Genomic DNA, 24,408 nt, shown 5'->3' with positions numbered 1-24,408 from the left:
CATCACCCCCAAAAGTTCTGTTGTGTGGTTCCACTTGTTTTCAGTGTCTGGAAAAGGCGAATCTGGAAGGACAGAAAGCAGATTAGTGGTTGCCTGTAGTTGTGGCTGGGAGCAGGGAGTGACTGCAAATAGCATGAGAGGGTTTGAAGCTAGACGCTGAATGAATGGGGGTTGGGGATTGGACCTCTTCCTCTGTCCTCCGTCCACATGCTGCCTGTGAGTTTATCCACTTCTTTCAGCTTTTGAGCACACATTTCCCGAAGATGCCTCTTCTGTTGCTGCTTATTTTTTTCATGCATTCAGCAGTCTCTGACTGAGAGCTCTAAGCTCTGGCAGGACATGGAATATAGCAAGTATCTTGTGTTTCTTTCATCCAGAGCATGAACAATGCTTATGCATTACTGTCAGCTTATCGATTGAAGGAAAGAATACCATGTCTAAGCAGTGCACCCTGTCTTTCCTACCACAAGTGCAATCTGATTGATTATAACTGTTTCTTTTCTTTCTTTTCTTCCAAGTTTTATTTTTAAGTAATCTCTGCAACTAACATGGAGCTCAAACTCAAAACCCTGAGATCAAGAGTTGCATGCTCCGCAAAGGAAACAATCAGCAAAACTAAAAGGCAACCGACAGAATGGGAGAAGATATTTGCAAATGACATATCACATAAAGGGTTAGTATCCAAAATCTATAAAGAACTTATCAAAAGCAACACCCAAAAACAAATAATCCAGTGAAGAAATGTGCATAAGACATGGATAGACACTTCTCCAAAGACATCCAGATGGCCAACTGACACATGAAAAAATGCTCCACATCACTCATCATCAAGGAAATACAAATCAAAACCACAATGAGATACCACCTCACACCTGTCAGAATGGCTAACGTTAACAACTCAGGCAACAACAGATGTTGGCGAGGATGCACAGAAAGAGGATCTCTTTTGCACTGCTGGTAGGAATGCAAGCTGGTGCAGCCATTCTGGAAAACAGTGTGGAGGTTCCTCAAAAAACTAAAAATAGAACTACCCTACGGCCCAGCAATTGCACTATTAGGTAGTTATCCAAGGGATACAGGTGTGCTGTATCGAAGGGACACATGCACCCCAATGTTTACAGCAGCACTATCAACAATAGCCAAAGTACGGAAAGAGCCCAAATGCCCACTGATGGATAAATGGATAAAGAAGATGTGGTATATATATACAATGGAGTATTACTCAGCAATCAAAAAGAATGAAATCTTGCCATTTGCAACCATGTGGATGGAACTGGAGGCTATTATGCTAAGTGAAATTAGTCAGAGAAAGACAAATACATGACTTCACTCATATGAGGACTTTAAAAGTCAAAACAAATGAACATAAGGAAAGGGAAACAAAAATAATATCAAAACAGGGAGGGGGACAATACACTAGAGACTCATAAATATAGAGAACAAACAGAGGGTTACTGGAGGGGCTGTGGGAGGGGGGATGGGCTAAATGGGTAAGGGGCATTAAGGAATCTACTCCTGAAATCGTTGCTGCACTATATGCAAACTAATTTGGATGTAAATTAAAAAAAAAAAAGTTGCATGTTCCTACTGAGCCAAACAGGCGCCCCCGATTTCTTAATGTCTCTCCTACCTTGACTTTCATCTCTCAGGACAGAGACTATGTCTGCTTTCCACTGCTTTCCCCTGGCACTTGGCACAGTCCTTGGAGCAAAGTAGGTACTTCATGGATATTTCTTAAACAAATGATGGGAACAGGGTCCTTGTTTGTTCTCAGCTGCATCTCCCTTGTCCAGAGGACAGCTTAGCACACAGTAGGTTCTCAGCTGCTATTTATTGAATGAATGGATGTGGTATTTCACTGGGAATGACATCATTTGCCAGTAAACCCCAGAGGTGGAGGTGGTGTGGATCCTGGGTTTTCTGAGAAAACTCACTCACTGCTAATAGTCACTGAGCTCATTTAAGTCTCAGGCAGCGTGTGAGGGGCCAACCTGCACCATTTTATCAGATCTCCTCCTGAGTCCTAAAGGTGGGTGTTATTATGATACCCATTTTACGGAAAAGGAAATGGAGGCACAGAGAGGGCAAGCTAGTGACCCACGGTCACACAGCTGTAAGCAGAGGGGGAAGATGGTTCTGAAGCTTGAGTTCACAACTTTTCCTGTACATACTTACATATTAAAGGGAAAAGCTTAAAAAACACAATGATTTATTTAACCAGAATTAGTCTTTTATAGTGAAATTGTTTATCTTGAACAGGGGGCCTATATGGAACACACTTTTGACAGGAATATTGCTGGAGCACCTAAAATCACAGTGGATGAGTGTGAACACTGAGGAAGGTATAGGGGAGCAAATCTTGCCACCCCAAGATATGCCTCTTTGGCGCACTGATTATTTTCAGCTGGTTATTTTTAAGAAGCTGCAGACATGAGAGATGCTCTGAAAACTGAGAATTTACCCTTTTGTAAGAGATATTCATACATATAAGGGAAACACCCTTTTGTAGGGATGTCTCTCTCTGTTACAAAGCAGAAAGAGGGGGATGGATAAATAAATCTCCAGAAACTGTTATCAATAGAGACAGCATGGACTTAAATCTACTCTTGCTTCCTGTGCTTTCCCCAGGAGCCTCTCATAAATGAGAGGCTCATCCCCAACACCTTCTTTTGTCTTTAGCTGGAGATGGTATTTAAAGTGATACCTTAGGGGCGCCTGGGTGGCTTGGTCGGTTAAGCGTCCGACTTCGGCTCAGGTCATGATCTCACGGTCCGTGAGTTCAAGCCCCGCGTCGGGCTCTGTGCTGACAGCTCAGAGCCTGGAGCCTGCTTCCAATTCTGTGTCTCCCTCTCTCTCTGACCCTCCCCCATTCATGTTCTGTCTCTCTCTGTCTCAAAAATAAATAAACGTTAAAAAAATTAAAAAAAAATAAAGTGATACCTTAGATCATTGTGGGGAGTGGGTCTCTCTCACGTATACAGGCAGTATGCATGTTATTGAACTTTTTTTTTCTTCTATTAATGTCAACTTAATTTCTAGACCAGCCGAAAGAATCTTGCAGGGTAGAGGAGCATGTGATGGAAGAGACATTACTTATGCCTCTGGATGTACACGGTCAAGGCCACCACCCTAGATGTGCCCCTTATCTAACTGTAGATATCCCCTGATGTCATACAGGTCCAGGCCTTGGAGACCCCACTGTTCTCAGCCTTGGTGAGCATCAGTGTCCCTTAGGAGCTTGTCAGAGAGGCACGTTCCCAGGCCCCCTCCAGGTGGCCGAATGAGAATCTCTAGAGGCAGGGTGGGGAATCTGCATGTTTAACAAGGCTCCCCAGCAGGTTCTGATGCCAGCTGCACAGGCCACACATTGAGAAACTCCTCTGGGAAGGCAGTGCCCTGGTACTGGATAGAACAACAGTGTTCAGAATATGGGAGGGGCACCTGGGTGACTCAGTCGCTTGACTGTCCGACTCTTGGTTTCGGCTCATGTCATAATCTCACGATTTGTGGGTTCGAGCCCTGCGTTGGGCTCTGAGCTGGCAGCGCGGAGCCTGCTTGGGATTCTCCCTCTCCCCCCACCTCTGCCCCTTCCCTTCTTGCGTGCTCTCTCTCAAAATAAATAAACATGAAAAAAACAAAGAATGGGAAATGAAGGCCCACCTCCACATCATGTTACGTGCTCATGTAATTTATCTTCAATAAGAAGCTGAGGTCTGGGGTGCGGGAGTGATAAAGAGATTCATCCTTTGGTGTTTTTACCTCTTCTTGGTGCCCTGCAGCAACCGTGATGCAAGGAAGTCACAATTCAGAGGGGGTTCATCTTGCAAATTTTTCTTCCCATGTCTCCATTCTGCATTAGGATTCTCTTTTCCTGAAAGTGACTTACAGACCCAGATGTCTGCTAGAGTCCTCCTCCTTTCCCCCCCCCCCCACCCCTGCCCCCCTGCCCTAGTTTGGTAATTTAAACCTTCTAAACGTGTATCAGCGTCAGGCCCCAGTGACTAATCCAGCCCCAATTCAGGAAGGATGGGGCTGGGGCATAATCCCCCCTAATCCGGTTGTGTGCCCCCCACCTCTCTCTAGGCCGTGTGCCTGTCTTGGTAAACTTTGGTTTGTGGGATAGTGTGGGAGAAATCCTTGAAGCATATGGAGCGCCAGGTGGGTATTAAATTCTGCCCCTTGGTTCCCCAAGAAAGCTAGCAACTCGAAAGCAAGTCAAACTTGTCAGCGAAATCCAGGACCGTTTCGGCGTGCCTGACAATTTAAGAGCACTTTCAGGAAAGCATCCAGGGGCACAAGCAAAGAGGATTAGACAGAGGAGACTAACTCCCAAGAAAAAGATTTAGAAGAACCACTGCCCCCACCAGGTTATTCAGCTGAGCACAGAAGGAGCCTGGGTGTTTTAATTCAGGTTCTCAAATACAACTAAATAATCACATCAGGACAATCAGTAGCTGCTTTTCACTTTGAGGCAAAACAAGATGATGGACTTAAAGACACTTCCAGCCCAAGGACAGGGTTTTTAGCTGATTTTTCTACCCCAGAGTCTGATTTTGACATGCGTCTGCACGTAGCCTGAAATCTGCAGCATAGACAGCACCACCTGGACCTGTGGTAACGTTCCAAAGGCCTTTCCTTGAATACTAGATTAGTGTCAGTGCTTCAGCAGATTGTATGGCAGCTGTACTTCAACAAAATAAATAAATTAATTGAAAACAAAAAGGAATTCTAGCTGACATGTTTGGATATACTCACAATGAAGCAGAACACGAGGGAAGAAGTACAAGCAGGGAACACTCCCCTGGCACTTATTATGTTACAGGAATTGTTCTTAGGACACTTACGAACATGATTCTCACAGCACTGCAAGTAATCCGGAGGTAGGTGCTGTAATGATCCCAACTGTCCTGATGAGGAAACAGAGTCACAGAGCTGCTAAATGACTTCGCCCAAGGACACGGAGCTACTTGGGGGGGGGGGGGCAGCTGGGATATGGACTCAAGGCAGCCCGGACACAGAACCTCATCTTTAACCATTATGTCACACTGCCTTCTGTAAAATGACAAGGCTGTGACAGGCTGTGACATGATAGCGTAGAGTTCCTTGCATGGGTACAAAGAGTTTATGTGTTGCTTTTCGTGGTCAGATCTCAAGTTCGGTCATGACTCCAACTGTCAGGTTCGGAGACCCTCATTTCTCCCACTGGGAAAGACACAACAGTTGACATCTGAATAAATTGCCTTTAAGACTCAAGTTTATGGGTCTCCTTGGAATTTGTGTTGAAACAGAAGCTGTCCACACAACTGAGAAACAACACTCGACTCCCCACTCGACTGCACTCTGAATTTATTTCTCTGCTTCTACGCCTGGATCCATCCCAGCCTCACCTTCCCTGGCTCTGCTCCGTGCGGAGAAGCTGGGTTGCTTGGCTAGTCTGCGTCTTCAGCTACCTCCTGGTCAAGGTATGACCCAGGCACCCAGGATTTAAGGGAGGAAGGACTAAAGGCATCTGTCTTATCTTCCAGTGGCAGGAGTGGAACCATTTGTCTCAGTGGCCGCTGGGTCGTGCCAGTGTGGACTGCCACAGCTCTCCATTTGCTGGGGGTATTCTGCCAGGATGTAGAGGAAGCCACCCAGGGCTGCGACAGCCGTGGCTGTGTTGTGGGAGGAGCAGCCATCTGGGGAGAGAGAGTCCTCTTTGTGAGTACTGTGTGGTGGCCACAGTTCCGTTATGAGTGCTTTTCAGATACTTTCTCAGCCAGCCAGATCCCCTTTGCTGGCTGGCCACCCATCCCCCAGCTGCTATGAGTGCTGGTCACTAATGGCTCCCTTCTCCAGAGAAATGACTTCAGCCAGTTGGAGCCTCCTCACTGGGGACGTCATGCCTCCTTCCAATGACTCACTTGTACAGGACACAAAAGCCTAGCCCTCCATCTCAGGGGGGTGACTCAGGTCTGATTCCCACTCCAGAGCCTCCTTCCCCTGGGATCTGACCAGGAGCCACATCATTGTCCAGCTCCCTCCTACCTTCCCTTGCTCTCAGGCCTTGCATGAGACCTTCTAGGACAGCCCCCCATGCCTGTTTTGCATATAGGGAAACTGAGACTCAGATAGCACAGCCGAGCTCCCCAGCTCTGGCGACTCCACAGCTCATTTCTTGACCCTGACAGCCTCCTGCATTGCTGCTTCAGTCTTGCCCATTCCCAGGTGACCCTGAGCACCTGCCTGAGACAAAAACTCCTTAGATGTTACTTAGTTCTCTGAACTCAAAGTGGGATGCCCACCTTTCACTCTTGAGCAGAAGGAGCCAGGACTTTCCTCTCCCCTCAGAGTCTTGGAGAAGGGACAGACCCCAGCCAGGTCCTTTGGCGGGGGAGGGAGAATGCAGGTTTCAAGGAGCCTAATTACCAACTCTAGCAGTCCATATTAACATATGCCAAGTTCCGTGGGGAGTGCTTTGCACAGTGAACTGCTATTAACCCCCAACAGCTCTATGAAGGAGGCACTGCTAGGTCCCTATTTTACAGATTAAGAAACTGGGGCTCAGAGAGGTTGAGTGACTGCCACAGTGAGGAAGGAGCAGAAGCAGATTCAAACCCTGACAGCGTCATTTCAAACCCTGTACTCTAAATCTCCATGCCAGCTGCCCCCTTGCTCCACAGGTGTGCAGCAGAAGTAAGGAGAAAACACCACTCCCACCTGGGCAGCTTCCTAGACTGCTGTCAATCTGCAGGGGCCTAGGAAGGACCTCGGCCTTCAGAAATTCTGCAGCTTCCTCTCCAGCCCTCAGGACGGTCCTGGGGTTCAGCTGTGTGCCTCTAGGGAGCAGCCAGCTCTCCAGGGTGTGCACAGCATACCCCCTACCACCTGTTCATAGGTAGCCCCAGCCCCCTGTGTCAGGCAGGCCTAGTCTGGGCAGGGGCCTCTGGAATCTCCAGAGAACTTCTCTCCTTTCCCCAGCCCAGCCTTTGGTGACAGCTACAAAACAACCCATTGGAGTTATGCTTCCCTCTCTTGTTTACCTGCAGGCAGATGATGCGGCTGCAGGGGAGCTCATGGGGAGGCATTTAGTTATTGGGATCATTCACCAACATATGCTGGGCATCTACTCTGTGAGCTGGCTGTTCCACCTCCTTCTGCGTCTGTCTTGCAGTTATTTATTTTTTCTGAATAAAAAAATGGGCGTGCCTGAGTGGCTCAGTTGGTTAAACGTCTGACTCTTGGTGTCGGCTCAGGTCATGATCTCACAGTTCTTGAGTTCGAGCCCTGCGTCAGGCTCTGCACTGACAGTGTGGAGCCTGCTTCGGATTCTCTCTCTCCATCTCTCTCTCTGCCCCTCCCCAGCTTGTGCACACACACTGTCTCAAAATAAATAAATATTTTAAAATATGAAATCAAGTTTTCTCTTCCTTCTTTCTCTCTCCCTCCTTCTCTTTCCCCCTCCCTCCCTCCCATATTAAACCTTTTCTTTCTTCCCTTCTCAATACAATTATATCTTATTCTCATTTTCTCTACACTGGTGGACGGACCAAATAATTTATTATCTCAATCAGGACACTTTGGGGAGGAAAGGGGGCACTATTTATAATGGCTCCAGGAAGAGATGGAAGCTGGGGACATCTGGACATGTGGTCACCGGAATTATACTGGTCACTTGCCTGCTGGCTCAAGGATTCCCTCCTGTCCTTTCTTGCTTCAAACCACAGTGCACTGACCCTTCCAAACTACATTTCCCAGGATACTTCGCTCATCATCTGGTCAGGTTTGAGCAACAACATCCACAGGCTGAAAGAGTGGAGAAGCCGGGGTATTTCCTCCCCATCTCTGCCTCCTCTGTGTCCAGCCCCTGCAGGCTCTGCTAACCCCACTTTGCTCCACAGTCTCTCCAGCTCTGCCTCGAGGGAGGGTAGTGGCTTACTGCAATGATTTATCTCTGGGTTTTCTCACTTTTCTGTGTTCAACTCTTGCAACACCTCTGAGAAGAGTTCCCTATATTAAATTCCCTCTGCCTCAAGTTCCTGGTGCAGGTTCTGTTTTCCCGACGTGACCTTGTCTGAGAAGGGTTATCTCTGTGATTTTCAGTAACACACTGAAAATTCCTTCATGCTCCTTTCACTGGAGACAAGACCTCTGGATTTCCACTTCCTACCCTGCCCTCTACCTCCCAGACCTGGCCCTTCAGGGATGCCAGGGGACTTTTCCACTGAGGTCAACCTGTGTGCACTCTTTCCAGGGTGTCCTGGTTTCACGCCCAGAAGGTCCCTGGGTATTTTCATTACCTGTAAATTGTTTTTCTCGCCTCTTCACTCTTCTTAAAACGTGCTGTTGGTGTTGAATGGCTGTCAATAATTCTTCATCTTCAGCAGCTGGGAGAAGGGTGAAACGTGACCTTCTCATGATAGATTTTCACACATTACTCACCAAACCTCCTCCCCCTCACAACACCTCAAACAACTCAGATCTTCTCCTGAATCTGGAGGTTCTTCCAGAAGGTTCCTTGAGCACCCATCTGCAGATCCTTACCCACTGTCTAAATTTGTCATCTACTGATGTTTCTCCAGTCGTGGTCCCCCAACCACCTACATCAGGATGGCTGGAGGATCTTGTTAAAAATGCACGTTCCACAGGCCTACCTTGTACCTGCTGTTTTAAAAGCAGACTATCTTTATTTCAGAAGCTTTGCCTTGGGGCGGCTGGGTGGCTCAGCCGGTTGAGCTTCCCACTCTTGATTTCGGCTCAGGTCATGACCTTACAGTTGGGTTCATGAGATTGAGCCCCGAATCAGGCTCTGTGCTGATGGGGTGTGGATCCTGCTTGGCATTCATTCTCCCTCGCTCTCTGCCCCGCCCCCACTCATGTGTGCGTGTTTTCTTTCTTTCTCTCTCTCTCTCAAAAATAAATAAATAAACATTAAAAAACCAACCAACCAACCAACCAACCCTTTGCCTCCTTGCAAAACATCCCAGGCTTCTGTATTTATTCGGAACCTCCTCTGTACCATGCACAGGACAGGAGGTTTCCTATGTTTTAAGTCTACTCCTCACAGCTCAGGAAGGAGATTATTATAGTCATTTATTTACAGATGAAGAAATCAAGGCTCAGAGAGGTGAAGGGACTTACTCCCAAGAGGATCAGCTGCCCAGGGTCACACGGCTGGAAAGGGGCTGCATCTCTTGTCTCCCTATCTCTGCTTCTGTGTCACCCTCTCCCAGACATCTCCCCTGACCACTCCTGCCCAAAGAACTGTCTTCCATAGTCTTTTCTTTCTCAGCCTGTTGTCTCCTTCACAGCCCTTATCAGAACTCACCATTATTTCACTTATTGGTTAATTTAGGTAGTTTCTGCCTCTTTTCTTCGGACCCTAGTTTCCCCTGGAGCCTAGAACAGTGTCTGGCACAGAGCAGGTGCTCAGGGAATACTCATTGAAGGAATGGATTTGTTAATGTAGGACACGGGGCCAACATCTTCCAATAAGACTGTCTCCCCTCCTGCAGAGTTTTGGCTTTTTAAAAGGTCTGACCCCATTTCCGTGTATGTGTGAGTGTTCATGTGTGTGTTTGCACGCACATACATGTTGCAAATCTCTCGCTGAGCCCTTAACACCACCGCATCACCTCTCCTCATTTGGCCTAGAAATCCAGCCCCCAACCACCCGCCTGCTCCCAGCCAGGGTACAAGTGCAGCTCACCAGGCCTCCCGAAGCATCCTTCCTCTGGCTTCTGCCAGTTGAGAATGGCCTCCAGCCACCAGAGCTTGTAGAAGTCTGAGAAGCCACTGATTCCACAGAACATGACTGGAAGCAAAGACAGAGGACCTCCTACAGGCCTGTCCCCCAAGCCCACCTGCTTCCACTGCTCAAAGCTGCACAGCGCCACCTGCCTCCTCCCGCCAAGGTGAAGCAGCGCCAGGAAGTGGGCGCTCAATGCAGTGGCTGGAAGAAGGCAGCTCCCAGGCTAGGTCCTGCCTTCCATTTAGACCCTTCATTACAGTCACTCAAGAGTTGGGGTCAGTAGAGGGATCTAGACACCCAAGCTAAGGAGCAGCCAACCAGAGACCCCTTTTCTGCCTCATCTCGGAGGCTTCAACGTCTGTTTGCCCATCAGCTACTCAGTCCAGAGCTCCATCACTGAGTCAGCCTTTGGGGGCAGGAAGCAGTCACATAGTGACAGATAAAATATGGGATGACAAGTTAAATTTGAGTGTCCAATAAATATAATTACAAATTTTAAAGTATATGTATAGCCCATGAAACGTTTGGGATATACTCATACTAAAAATGTATTTAGTTTATCTGAAGTTTGAATTTACCTGGGCACCCTGTATTTTTATTTGCTCTATCTGGCAGCTCGTGTGTGTGTGTGTGTGTGTGCGCCCTGTGAATCAGGGACACCCAACTGCTTTGTCCCTAGAGTGCAACGCCAGGGCTCACTGTTCTCCATGAAGATGTCCCGGGTGGGGTACGCATATCCGATAGCCTCAGCTCTCTGGTTCAGGTCCATCATGTTGGCACAAAAGAGGTTCATGTAGTGCTGGCTGTGGCGGAACAGCCCCTCCGTGCATCCCTTCTGGGGAGACAAACACCCGGAAATAAGGAAGTCAGTGGCATGGGTGACAGACTGGCACTGTTACAGAAGACTTGCAATTCTGAGATGGTCTGGCAGGTGGTTGCCTTTGGGGAAGCTCTTTCCCCTTTTCCCAGAATTTCTTCCCCATCTACACACCCCACCTGCTGGGGGCTCTGTCACTGGGGGATCAGAAAGAGCTGGGTTTGAATCCAGGCTCTGCTACTCAGGAGCTGTATGACCTTGGCTGGCTAAGTTAACCTTTCTGAGCCTCAAGGGTCTACACAGGGAAAGGGCAATGCTGCTGGGAGCCACACCAAAGGCACTCACATGGATGGGTGCTTCCATAGTTAGGAAGGCCCCGACACAAGCCCAACACTGAAGGACACACTATAGCAGTAGCTGCTGTCACATTTAGATTGCAGGCTAACCCAGCTGGCAGCTTCAGGGCTGCTCAAACTGTGAGCCATGGACTGGTCTCAGGGACAGGATAGGAGATGAGAAGAGACTTTAGAAACTTCTGTAGCAATGTGTCAGAATGGCTTTCTATCCGTCCAACCTAATAATTTAAAATAAGTTAATTTTAAATAATTTTAAATTTTAAATTTTTAAATTTAATTTTAAATTTTATTTTAATTTTAAATAATTTAATAAAAATAATTGATATTATATTTAAAAAATAATTTTCCTTGTAATCTGATTTTTTTTTGTATTTACAGAAATACTGGACTGTGACAGCCTGCATATAAATAACATTTTTTAAAAAACCTGACAAACAAAAATATTAAGTCCCTTTTCAGCTAAGGATTTCTGGTCATGGAATAACATCTTTCAATAGAGATAATGAGGCTTACTTTTCTATATAAGGAAATATATATGTTTAAAATTATTATCATTATTGGGCGACCTCATGCTTGTTTCTCTCTCTCATCAATAAATAAATAAACATTTAAGAAATTATTATCATTATTTAGCAAAGTCTGAGCTCCTGGGCTTGGAAGAGCATGGCAGGTGGCAGAGGTGGGGGTGGGACTGGCTTGTCTTGGTTTTGTTTTCTGGAAGCTGGTATAGACCAAATATTCTAAATCCTTTTCAATTTGTTATTGTTTACTAAATTCTTTCTGCTGCTTCTCTTTTATTCTTTCTCTTTTTTTTTCGGATGCCCATGATCCAGTTCAGCATGCAAAGCTATCTAACAGAATCCCTTTACTAAATCGTTTACAGAATCGTTTACTAAATTCTTTCTGCTGCTTCTCTTTTATTCTTTCTCTTTTTTTTTTTTTTTTTTCGGATGCCTATGATCCAGTTCAGCATGCAAAGCTATCTGTCCAACAGAATCCCTTCCCCCCCTCCAGTTTGGTTCAATGTTATAGTGGGCAGATGGTAAGCTACGCTTTTTTTTTTTTTTTTAATATTTATTTATTTGGGGAGTGAGAGAGAGAGTGAGAGCATGAGCGGGGAATGGGCAGAGAGAGAGGGAGACAGAGAATCCCAAGCAGGCTCCGTGCTGTCAACGCAGAGCCTGATGTAGGGCTCGAATTCATGAACCGTGAGATCATGACCTGAGCCAAAACTGAGAGTCAGATGCTTACCCAGCTGAGCCATACACATGCCCCTATGGCAGACTACTCTTACTACTCCTTCCCAATGCCCAAAGCACAAGTCCAAAAACCTGCTTATTTTCCTGGTAGATACCATATAAAACCATGCTGCCAAAGGCCCTCTTTACCTTTCTTCTTTTAAAAGCATTTTTTTAAGTTTGTTTATTTAGTTTGAGAGAGAGAGAGAATGAGAGAGAGACAGAGAGAGAGAGAGAGAGAGAACACAAGCGGGGGAGGGTCAGAGAGAAGGAGAGATAATCCCAAGCAGGACCTGCAGCGTCAATGCAGAGCCCGATGCAGGGCTTGAACTCATGAACCTCATGATCTGTGAGATCATGACCCAAGCTGAGATCAAGAGTCAGACACCTAACTGACTGCGCCACCCCAGCCCCTCTTTACCTTTTTTCCCCCCTCTGAGTGTGTGGCTAGCCCACATGGGCACTCACCAATCTGGCTGAGAGGAAAAAGAGCAGCTGGTGAGACAGGCAATAGCCTGAGCAGCCGGGCTTGGTCATGAGGGTCCTGCAGAAGTCTGAGAGCCTGCAGGGCTGGCCACCGTCGGTCCTGGGGGAAAAGTGGTTCAGGCCCTAGAGAAAGGGTGTCCTAAAGGAAGCCTGAGGACATGGAGACTTCCCTGGTCCCTATTCCCCGACTAGTTATTAGAACCCCGGTAGTTTCCAGGCACCCAGCTGTGCACAAGGGGTTGCTGGATAAAGCACAGGTGTACTGTGACTTGATTTGCTAAATCAGTATCCCAGCACAGGGGAGGTGACACTGGAGTTACCTGGGTTGGAGGAGCTCCAGGAGGCTGCAGCTTCCTATTGCACCTTGGAACCCCCAAGTACAACCTTTCCACCCTGCCCTAAACAGCAGATCCCTGAACCTCAGGCTGATTCAGGGCTTGCTCCCAGCTCACGAGCCCATTGCACAGCCGGATAAAATGGTAAGTTAACTGGGATCCAGTCCTGCTTTCAGAGACCTACAGCCCAGTGAGAGGGCAGAACCATAAGACAAATGTAAATTGCACCTATGGCTACCAGTGGTGCTAAGAGAGCCAGCCCACCACGGGAGGTCAGCTTGTGCAGTGAGGTCAGGGAAGGTTCTGGAGGAAGGATGCTGGGGGTGCCCCTAAAGTATGAGCAGAGTTACTTAGGCATGGGGGAGGGGTGGGGCAGGGTGGGAGGAGGCCCACAGAGGCCAGATGGGCATAGGCGCGGGTTTAGAAGTGGGACAGAGTAGGCACTGTCTGTCTGACAGTGAGAGTCTGACATGAGCCCCAGGGGCTGGACTAGAGAAACATGGAGACCTGGAAGGGCAGTAGGACTTGGGGCTTTGTTCTGAGAACAACAGGAAGCATCACACAGCAGGCAGGAGTTTCAAATGTGGTTTTTGAAAGGATTGCTCTGATATGGGAGACCGGTGGGGTGTGGAGTGGGGTGGGGTGCATGTTTGGACCAGGCGTGAAGTATTGAGTGGACAGTGGGGGCCAGCTCGGGTGCCACGGGAGGTGGGAGAGGTTGGTATCTGGGGTGGGGGGTGGCTGTGCCTGGTTTCACACAGACCCTTGGGGACTTGGAGACTGCGTGGAATGAGAGGACAAGCAAAGAGCAAGTACTTTTGGGTTTTTTGGAAGCAGGGCAAGTACAGGAGGCCCACCCTGTTCCCAGCAGCTGCACCAGACACGAGTCACTGCTTTCCTCTGAGAAGGAGTCCTGAGTCTCAAACGTGGGGTAGACCATGGAGGCATCTGTGCAGGTCCAGGCACGCGGAAGCTTCCAAAACCCAGGCTGGATGGTTGATTGGAACTCTGGCAGAGAGGTGGGGGTGGGGGGAAACACCCAGAGGCAGTGGGCCATCCCCTACCTTACTGCCCCCAGGTTCCTGTAACTCCAAGCCAAGCAACTAGGTGTCCCACCCCCGTTACCCCTGACCACACACAAGTGCCTGCTTAGGGCTTTGAACCTTGTCTGCTGGTTGCACATTGTGTTTGAAACACTCAGGAAACGCTTCTCCAAAAAAAAAAAAAAAAAAAAAAAAAAAAAAAATTTTTTTTTTTTTTAATCCATAGGAATAGTGTTGGCTTTGACCAAATCTACTGCATCCCCTGGAAGTTTGAGACACACGAAAAGGGTTAGTTGACTCCTTTGGTTTGGCTAGAAAGTGGAGCTCTTACAAAAAAGATGCCCAGCTTAGGGCTTCTTTAGGATGACACAGGTTGGGATAGTCCCAAGGGTCAGGCCTGGGAGAGGGTGGGGAACCTGGATGTTGGAGGTAGAGAGGGCTGGGTATGGTCACATGCAACAGGACTTTGAGAAGGAAGGGAGGACTGGCCGATTATCCCCCACTCACTCCCACCTCTGACTGGGAGCTGGGAGCCTGGGAGGCAGGACTGAACAAGTATGAGGGGCTGCCCCCCTCCACCCCCCCCAGCAATGATTCACTCCAGGTTTATAGGGTGGGTCAGAGACTCTTAGCATTATAAGGCACAAGAGAGATACTAGCGAGAGGCTAATATTTGCAGCACAAAGGGCTGAATTACCTTTGAGGTATCCCACTCTCTGGGACAGACCAGACCCTCCCCTCTGGTCTAGGATGAAGGCTCCCAAGCCTGGGGGGAGCTAAACAAATGAGGGGGGACATGTTCCCTACTCTCAGCCCTCACTGCGCCACTCCCTGTGTGGGTGGGAGAGGTCATCTCAACCCAGTCAAGGATGCCCAAACATTCCTCAGGGTCAGCCTGCGGTGTGCTTCGCCCACAGGACCCAATTGGTTACAGGTTGTCCCAGACCATCCCTTACACTGGGAGGAGCACCCCCAGATGCTGTGTTCTTGAAGAAATGAGATCCCCGCCCCCCACCCCTGCTATTACCTCTTAGGTACTTAGGGTCACTCAGCTCGAGGTAGAAAATGGATCTGTGAAGGAGAGGTGCTAGTTTTTCCACCAGCTTCCCCACACTCAGGCTCAGCGGCTGCAGCTGGGGGTCCCGAGCCCATTTTTCCTGAACACCTTTTAGCTGCACTGGAAAGGAAAAGAGATCATTCATTCCATCATTTGGCAAATCATTTGGACAGGAAAAATTATCCTAAGCTGTAATGCTTACTGAGCCTCTCTGCCTCCTCCAGCTCCATTTTTCCTGAACACCTTTTAGCTGCACTGGAAAGGAAAAGAGATCATTCATTCCATCATTTGGCAAATCATTTGGACAGGAAAAATTATCCTAAGCTGTAATGCTTACTGAGCCTCTCTGCCTCCTCCAGCTCCTGAGGAGAAGGAATTCACTGAGCTTATTGGAAATTAGACCTTGTGGGGCTCAGCTGGGTGATGGCAGTGGGGGCACTAGAGTGCTGGAAATTGGCAGCCAAGAGCTTGATTTCTGGAGGTGAGACTTCATTCAGATCCTGACTCTGATACTTTCTTGTTGGGTGACCAGAGAAAGATATTTAATTTCTCTCCATTTTACATTCTTCATCTATAAAATGGGGGTAATGATGGCCCTTACTTCTTGGAGTGGGGAGTTGTAAGGATTAAATGAACTAATGCATAGAGAGGACTTACCATTGTCCATAGTACAGAGTAAGCACTCGATAAAGTTTAGATATAAGTATCAATTAATCATTTAAGGCTTGCTGTCCAGGAGAAAAAAAAAATGAGGGAGGGATTCAGATGCAGTGTGGAGAGCTGCTGTATACAGTTGAATAGGTTGTACATTGCACAAGAACTTCACACAATCCTATCATGGGTTTGTGTATGTATTTAGCCAAGTTTCCAGCAGATGGCAGGCAAATGACTTGAGGAAGGAGACATCTTTTTCTAATTTTCACAAAGGTGCCTTATGGATTACTAGTGGCCCTACAGGGGTCGGAGAAAATGGTGGTGGGGGGAAGGTAAGAGGTGGTCAAGAGAGGAGATGGGAGGGAGAGCCTCAGCACAGGGCTGAGAGGGTAAGAGGTGGCCTGAATTGCTCTCTGCTCCAGGAAGAGAGCTTTGATGGGGAGGTTGGGCGAGGTTTAGGAGGGTGCTAAGCAAACCTTTCGGGGTGATGGGCTCTGTAGCACTCTTCTCCAGGCTTGGCTCTTTCCCTGCCCTTGAACCTAGGCCATCTGCTTCTGAAGCCTTGTTCCAGATTGCTTGACTCTACAGCAGAAGGAGGGTACTGTGCTGGCACCCAGAAGGGGTAGCCAAGTCATCAGTGAGATGAACCCAACCTGGCCTTATGGTGGTGCTGGGTCCTGAGTCGTGTTTCTATCTCTCCTATTCCTCCCTGCCTGTGTGGCTGCTGCTGCCACCTTCTGGATCACCCTCTTGGCAGGTGGAGGTAGTTGGAGGGACCCTTTTCTCTTTGAAGGTCAACGTCCACCTGTCTACCTCTGAGCAGAAGGATTCAGAAAACCAATGGATATCCCATTACTATTGGGCCCCCCAGAATGTGAAATCCTTCTTGCTCTCCCAGGAGGCTGAGAACGAAGGTAGGACCCTCACAGTGAGTTCTGTGGCAGCCAGTGGTTTTCATGCCCTTTCAAGCCCTTCCTGCATTGTATGGGCTGACCCTTGAAACCAATAAGAAATTGGGGAAATGGTGTGTGACCTCCAAGGCTTGGTTGTAAAGACATTGAGGCTTCTGTCTTGCTCTCTGTGAGGCCACTTGCTCTCAGGGAAGCCAGCTGCCATGTTGTGAGGGCACCCAAGCAGCCCTATGGGAAGGTCCATGTGGTGAGGAACTGAGACCTCCGGCCACCTGCCAGCACTAACTTGCCAAGCCTGGGAGTGAACAGGGGTGGCTCCTCCTGTCCCACTCAAGCTTTCAGGTGATCAGAGCCCTGGCTGACATCTTGACTCCAACTTCATGTGAGACCTGAGCCAGAACCACCCAAACTGTTTGCAGATTCCTGACAGAAATGGTGAGATGGTAACTGTTATGTTGTTTTATGCAGTTAAGTTCGGGGATAATTTGTTAGGCATCAGTAGGTTACGGTAAAAGGAAAGGGCAAAGTTGTGGAGAGGAGAGGAAGGAGGAGGGGGTGGCCCTGGTCTGAGGCTGTTGTGTGGTGTTGGTGCAGGCCATCACCTCCCTCCTTCCCAGCCACCTCTACCCTGTAATGGTTCAGAGAATGGGAGCTCAGTCAGAGCAGGGTTCTAAGCCTGCCTCCTACACTTACTCACTATGTGACGTTACTCGCTATGTGAACTTGGACATTCTCTCTCTCTCTCTCTTTTGAGAGAGAGCAAGTGAGTATGGGAGAGGGGGAGAGAGAAAGAGAGAGAGAGAGAGAGAGAGAGACAGAGAGAGAGACAGAGAGAGACAGAGAGAGAATCCTAAGCAGGCACCATGGCCAGTGCAGAGCCCAATGTGGGGCTTGATCCATGACCCTGACATCATGCCCTGAGCCAAAATCGAGAGTCATATGCTCAACCAACTGAGCCACCCAAGGGCCCCTTCTCTAAAGTCTGTCCCCTCATTGGTAAAAAGAGGATAATCATAATGAACTTACTTCAAGGGTTATGTGGGGTCAGTGAATTACCCCATGCAAACATTTACATTATGCCAGGGCTTGGCGGGTACTTAGTGAACCTTATCTTTTATTATCTCATGGACTCCAGAAAGCAGTCCATCAAGGGAATCACCTGTCCCTCCCTTCTGTCTTCATAAGGAACTGACAGACCCATGGGACTATTATTGACAAAGGTCTGTTGCCTTGTTTCAGGAATGTTTATTCAACCACTGCTCAGAGGGAGCCCAGTGCTGTGTTTCACCAATAGGGTGGTCAGGAAAGTCAGTGTGTGCCCACCCTGCCCTCAAGGGCTGTTAGAGCAGTTAGATTTGAATACTAGACCCTCTGCCTATCAGCTGTGAGGAATAAGGAGTCTACTGAACCTCTCTGTGCCTCAGAGTCCCCAAGTGCTGAAAGAACAAAACAAAGTACTCCCAGCTCTGGGCGTTTGGGGATTACAGTGGGTACCCAGGTAACATCCAAGGCATGTTTGCCGGGCCACATGCTATGGCTTTGTGGGTTCCTTCCTTTATTAAAAAAATAGATTGGCGGCACCTGAGTGCTCAATTGATTGAATGTCGGACTTCAGGTCCATGACTTCAGGTCATGTTCTTGTGGTTCGTGAGTTCAAGCCCCACATTGGGCTCTCTGCTGTCAGTGCAGAGCCTGGAGCCCACTTCGGATCCTCTGTCCCCTTCGCTCTCTGCCCCACCCCTGCTCATGCTCTCTAAAAAATAAACATTAAAAAAGATTTCAAAAATAGATTAAATGTTATCTCTTACGGGGCACCTGGCTGACTCAGTCGGTGAAGCGTCCAACTTTGGCTTGGGTCATGATCTCATTGTTCATGAGTTCAAGCTCTGCATCAGGCTCTGTGCTGACAGCTCAGAGCCTGGAGCCTGCTTCAGATTCTGTGTCTCCCATTCTCTCTGCCCCTTCCCTACTCGCACTCTGTCTCTGTCTCTCTCTCTCTCAAAAATAAATAAAACATTAAAAAAAAAAAAGGTTATGTCTTGCAACTGCATTAGTATAAAGATAGATATGTTTATGTTATATATTACAGCATTCTTTTTGACCTAAAAGTTCATTTTTATTCCTTCTGACTAAAAAAGAAACAAAAACATTTTCCTGGATCCCTGAAAGTATTCTGTTCCTAATGCGGTAGCCAGCTCTGTGGTTTATTACTATAATTCATTTCTAGAGGTGTTACAGGGTGTGTCTGGGATTAAATGGAGACCCTGGTCCTAGCCTGAGAGGATCTTGGATCTTAGGGGTCTCCAGGATGCCACATGGGGGGTCAAGGGTGTGGGGAGGACACTGGGGCGCCAGGCATGGAAGCAGACCTGTCCGGGAGCCCCTCCTTCCACTGGGACCTGGAGGCTGGGTGGGTGGTGGATGGCAAGTTGCACTGGCCACCCAGAGGAGGGTGGTGTGAAAGGGGGGGCCAGCCAGAGCCCCAGGCTGATTCCAAGTCAGCTCTGTCACTTAGGTCAAGGTGGCCTTCTTAGAGGGGCTTCCTGCAACTCGAAGTGAGTGTGGAGTGGCTCCTTGCTTGCACTGGCCTGTCACCAGCTCCCTCCACAAGGATCTTACATCCCTGAAAGCTCAACAAACACTTGGCTTTTTTTGTGGAGGCTTCAGATGGCTTTGGCTAGAAGTAGGGGGAGTGGATTTGGAACCTGATCTTGAGAGTTCCTGGCTTTGTTCACAGGCGCCCTCCCATACATGCCTCTTGAAAGGGGACCCTCCCTCTGCCCACCTGGTTCATGGTGTATCAGGAGAGGGGCTGTCAAATGAATCATTTCCTCCTGGGAAAACAATAAGTTCCCAATCTTTTCTCATGTGGCCTCTGAATCCTTCTTGCTTCCAAAATAATTGAGTAGAGCAGGGCCCCAAGACACCCAAAAGGAGCAAGCTGCCCAGCCCTTCTTTCCTTATAGTTAGAGCAGAATACTTCAGTGGCCAGGAAGTGGTCAGGTCCCAGGGGTACAGAGCAGAGAGGTGACAGGCTGGTATTCCAGGGGTCAGTCTAGGATAACAAGAGTGCACCTACCTTCCAGCACCCGGAACCCCACCACGCCATCCAGGTTGATTTCAGGCAGCCGCTTCTCCAGGAAGGAAATGGCTCTCTCCAGCGCGGAGAGGATGAGGCCTGTGATGGTGGCTTTGCCTTCTGGGGTTTCTGGCGGTGCCAGCGAGGAGGGTCGCAGCGGTGGTGACGCTGACAGCAGCAAGAACAGGAGCAGGAGCCCTGGGCTGGACATGGCTGGCCCTCTGCTTGAGTCTGGTGCAGTGCTTGAGCCCTGGGGCGGCCCGCCCCCACGTACCCTCCTCCAGCCCCTTCCTCCTTGCCCCTCCCCTGCAACGCTGCAGACGAGTGGCAGGCAGGGCTGACCCAGCAGGCTGGGCTGGCCTGGCAGGGGTGTCTGGGAGGGGCAGCTGCAGGGGTCTGATTGCCAGGGGGTGGGGGATGGGGCAGTGGGGAGCAGGCCAGCCCTGGAATGGAGCCAGCTAGAGCTGTAACTTCCCACCCTTTCCTTCTCAGTCCTGATTCCCCAGGCTTGTGGTCTACATTTTGGATCCCCCACTTGAACTTATACTCTAGAAATCAAAAAGCACTGAAACGCAAAGGATTTTTTTTTTTTTTTAGTGTTTATTTTATTTGTGAGAGTGAGAGACAGAGTGGGGGGGGGGGGGGAGGGGCAGAGAGAGGGAGGGAGACAGAATCTGAAACAGGCTCCAGGCTCCAAGCTGTCAGCAGTCAGCACAGAGCCTGACATGGGGCTCAAACGCACCAACATGGAGATCATGACCTGAGCTGAAGTTGGATGCTTAACCGACTCAGCCACCCAGGTACCCCACTTTTTTTCTTTTTTAAAATAAATTTGGAATAAGCTTGTTTGACTGCACATCTGCCAGAAGAGACAGAAGACTCCTTAGCGCAGTGCCTGCCTGCCTGGCCACTAGAAACAGAATATGAGCTGCAAAGACAGAGCACATGGGTACTGAAAAAATATCCTAGATAATCACATTTAAAGAAAAATAGAGGGAGTGCCTGGGTGGTTCAGTCGGTAAAGCGTCAGACTTCCGCTCACGTCCAGATCTCATGGTTTGTGAGTTCAAGCTCTGTGTCGGGCTCTGTGCTGACTGCTGACAGCTTGGAGCCTGGAGCCTGCTTCAGATTCTGTCTCCCTCCCTGTCTCTCTGCCCCTCCCATGCTCATGCTCTGTCTATCTCTGCCTGTCAATAATAAATAAACGTTAAAAAATTAAAAAAAAAAAAAAAAAAAGAGAGAATGTGTACCTGGGTGGCTCAGCCAGCTGAGCGTCAGACTCTTGGTTTTGGCTCAGGTCATGGTTCATGAGTTTGAGCCCCACGTCAGGCTCTGCATTGACAGCGTGGAGCCTGCTTGGGATTCTCTGTCTCCCTCTCTCTCTGCCCCGCCCTCATGCTCTCTCTCTCAAGATTAATAAATAAACTTAAAAAAAAAAAAGGTAAAGAAAAGCAGGTGAAATGAATTTTAATGATCTATTTAATTTGAGCCAATGGATCCAAAACATCATTTCAACTTATAATCAATATAAACATGATCAACCTTGTAACATTTTTAAAAATATCAGTTTTCTCAAATTAAGTCTTTGAAATCTGGCATTTTATACTCGAAGCACATTTCAACTCAGGCTAGCTTCATTTCAAGAGCCAAGTAATCACATATGGCTTCTGTATTGGACAGTGAAGACCCTCAGCCCTTATTAGCTCATTCAGTGTGAAAGCACATCTGTTTTCCTGTGGGAATTTTAATGTTCATTTACTAGGTCCTATCCTGAACTTTGCTGGATGGTTACGTGATGTGCACCATAATAATGTTAAAGTCCAAAAAATTCTGAAGTTAGAAACATATCTGGCCCCAAGGGCTGCAGTTAACAGATTACAGATCTGTAAAAATAATAAAAATACCATCACCAAAATGTGCATCTTGATGGTCTCCGTGGGCTTGCTGTAGGCCAACCATTTAATTTCATTCTTGTCCTTCCTTCCCCCACCCCTGCCAGCCTTTTTATACATTTTTTCCTGAACATTTAAAAACGACAGCTTTATTGAGATATAATTCACATACCATAAAATTCGCCCTTTTAAAGTGTACAATTCAGCAGTGTCTTTTAAAGTATATTCACAAGGTTGCTCAACCACTGTCTGATTCTGTCTGATTCTGAAATATTTTCCTTCCTCCCCCTCCCCCAAAGAAACCTGTAACCATTAGTGGTCACTTCCCATTGCCCACCACCCCCGCCCCAGCCTCCTCAACTCTCCAGCCCCTGGCAACCACTAATCTACTTTCCATTTCTATGGATTTGCTTATTCTGGAAATTTCATAGAAATGGAGAGTTATTCAATATATGATGTTTTGTGTCTGACTGCCTTCATTCAGCATAACGTTTTCAAGGTTCATCTATGTGGTGGCATGAATCAGGACATCATTCCTTTTTATGGCTGAATAACATTCCCTTCCGTGTCTAGATCACATTATGTCTTATCCATTCATAAGTGATGGACATTTGAGTTATTTCCACCTTTGTGCTATTGTGAATAAACATTCATTTACAAGTTTTTGTTCCAAAACCTGTCTTCAATTTTCTTGGGCACATACTTAGGATGCAGTTGCTGGGTCCTGTGGTAACTCTATGCTTAATTTATTGAGGAACCACCAAAGGATTTTCCACAGGGGTCGCATCATTTTATATTCCTACCAGTGATGATGTATGAGAGTTCCTCATGCATATGTTTTTGTGTGGTAACCCCATGATACTGCAGTTATACTGTATATTTTTGTGTGTACTGTATCTATATTGTGCCTTATACATAAAAAGAGCTAGATTCCCCCCCCCACCCCCGACACACACACAACTATTTTTTATTCTTTTGGGTGTACCATTGAGAATGAATGTTCCAGGTAAGACTTGTCACTATCACCACTTTAGTTAATCCTTAAAACAACCCTGAAGTGGGTACTTTTCCTATTCCCTTTTATAACTTAAAATCTGAGGCTCTAGGGGACGGGGTAAGTGACTTCTTGTGACATATTGACTCACAGCTAGTATGAGGTGTGCAGGAATTCCGATCCTTGAATCCACAGCTTAACCATGAGGTGATCCTGCTAGGGTTCAACCTCCCATCTCTGGAAGGGGAAACAATCCCCTCCTGACCTCTGGAAGGACTGAATTTTCCATGTGATGTATGCCAAGTGGGCAAGGAGAACAAGCCAGGGCTGGCTGAGCTCCAAAGCACCCCAAGCTGGTGATGCATCTTGTCCCTTTCTCCCTAGAGAAACAATCCTCACTCGTTTTCCAACTGGGAATTCAGCTTCCAGAATGTGACATTTACTCTTGGTTTGTCATACCCATGGAACCTGGTCTTTATCCTCATAGATCATCAGAACAGGAGGGGCTGAGCTGAGAAGTCCCCTCCTTTAATTATAGGTCAGAAAAGCCAACTGACTGAGAGTGGCTTATTCCAGATCATGGAACCCATGAAGCTGAGGTCTCAGACCCCAGCCCCATCTCACCACAAAAGGGTGGAGAGAGTGGGCAGGGCATGTGCTCCAGCCTCCCAGGCCCTGCACCTGCATCTGAGGGATTAAGGAGGCTGCCCTCAGTGTCTATTTGCTTCTCTCTCCCATCTGTACATATGTACTCATCTTTCCTTTCCCTCTTTAGCTAAAATTTCAAGCCCTGCCTCTGTCACATACTAATGGTGTGACCTTTAATGTCCTTATCCATAAAAAAGGAGTCACAAGACATGGTGGGAAGCATATGCCAAGTCTTGACCTGGGCTCTAGGGACTCGGGAAACACATCTGCAAGGTGCTGCCTGTCTAGGCTCTTATTGAAGGAGGAGAAGCTGTTTTGTTTCCTTGTCCAATGCATGAGTGCGTTAGACAGCTGGCGGGCAGGTGGTGCTCTGCAGGTTCTAGGGCAGCTCCCACCCAGGGCAGTGAGGGTGGCTTCACCACCATGCTGTCGATGTTTCTTAGCACGGGGACCCATTTCAAAGTGAAAAGGCTATCACGTGGACACACACTGAACTCTTCAGTGTGACTATTTTCGAAGGTAAAATGAAAAGGTCAGTGGCAAAATTTCCCTTCTTACGACATAGACTTAAAATCATATTTTTTACTTCCTTCTCTGTCCTTTTCCTTTACATTTTAAGTGTTTCATTCAAGTACAACATAACATCCTGAAAAATGAACAAGTTTGTTGCTTGATGAATTGTGTCAAAAGGACCACCCCACCTTATCAGCACCCAGGTCAGTAGAGAGAACCCACCAGCTTCACATTGGCTCCCTCCCACTCACTCCCCGACCCTCGAAGGCAGGTCACTCTCCTGACTTCTAATAGTTAAAGTGTGGTTTTGATTATATATATGTGGAACCAGCCAGTGTGTACTCTGGCATTTGGCCTCTTTTCTTAACGTTATGCTGATGAGAGTCATACAAATTGTTGCTTCACTGTATTTTGAAGTTATCTTAGAATTTTGAAAAAAATTGTTCCTAGATCCTTACATGGAAGAAGCTTTACCTTAATATCACTAATTTTTGGCCCCCAGAGGCTCCCGGGAGGTGGAGGCCTCTGGGAGGTGGGCCGCCACTTAGGGAACCACTTCCCCACCTTCCTTCTCTCCGCCCACTTCGGAGGCTGGGTCTTTGCGCGTTGAGCACCCGGCCCACAGAGGGCCGTCACGTGACTGCCATCCGGCTCG

At 47.9% G+C, this 24,408-nt stretch overlaps 1 protein-coding gene across 2 annotated transcripts; it reads right to left on the bottom strand.

Annotated features, from left to right (window-relative positions):
* Nucleotides 1–5,308: 5,308 nt before the first annotated feature.
* CE3H16orf89 (chromosome E3 C16orf89 homolog) lies at nt 5,309–19,935 on the bottom strand. Of its 2 annotated transcripts, none has more exons than XM_042921940.1 (8): nt 19,707–19,935; nt 15,033–15,182; nt 13,820–13,970; nt 12,610–12,727; nt 10,430–10,565; nt 9,689–9,793; nt 8,280–8,366; nt 5,309–5,678 (listed from the first exon to the last, which is right to left on the bottom strand). In XM_042921940.1, the coding sequence occupies exons 1-8, from the start codon at nt 19,915–19,917 to the stop codon at nt 5,515–5,517; spliced, it is 1,122 nt and encodes a 373-aa protein (XP_042777874.1). In that variant the 5' UTR covers nt 19,918–19,935; the 3' UTR covers nt 5,309–5,514. The 2 variants fall into 2 exon arrangements, with proteins under 2 accessions (XP_042777874.1, XP_042777875.1); XM_042921941.1 differs by having other exon boundaries at nt 12,610–12,703.
* Between the last annotated feature and the right edge of the window lie 4,473 nt (nt 19,936–24,408).

Source organism: Panthera leo, chromosome E3, assembly GCF_018350215.1.
Source record: "Panthera leo isolate Ple1 chromosome E3, P.leo_Ple1_pat1.1, whole genome shotgun sequence".
Classification (NCBI taxonomy): domain Eukaryota; kingdom Metazoa; phylum Chordata; class Mammalia; order Carnivora; family Felidae; genus Panthera; species Panthera leo.
The sequence above is the reverse complement of the archived record's forward strand: the minus strand, read 5'-3'. Positions and strand labels throughout refer to the sequence as shown.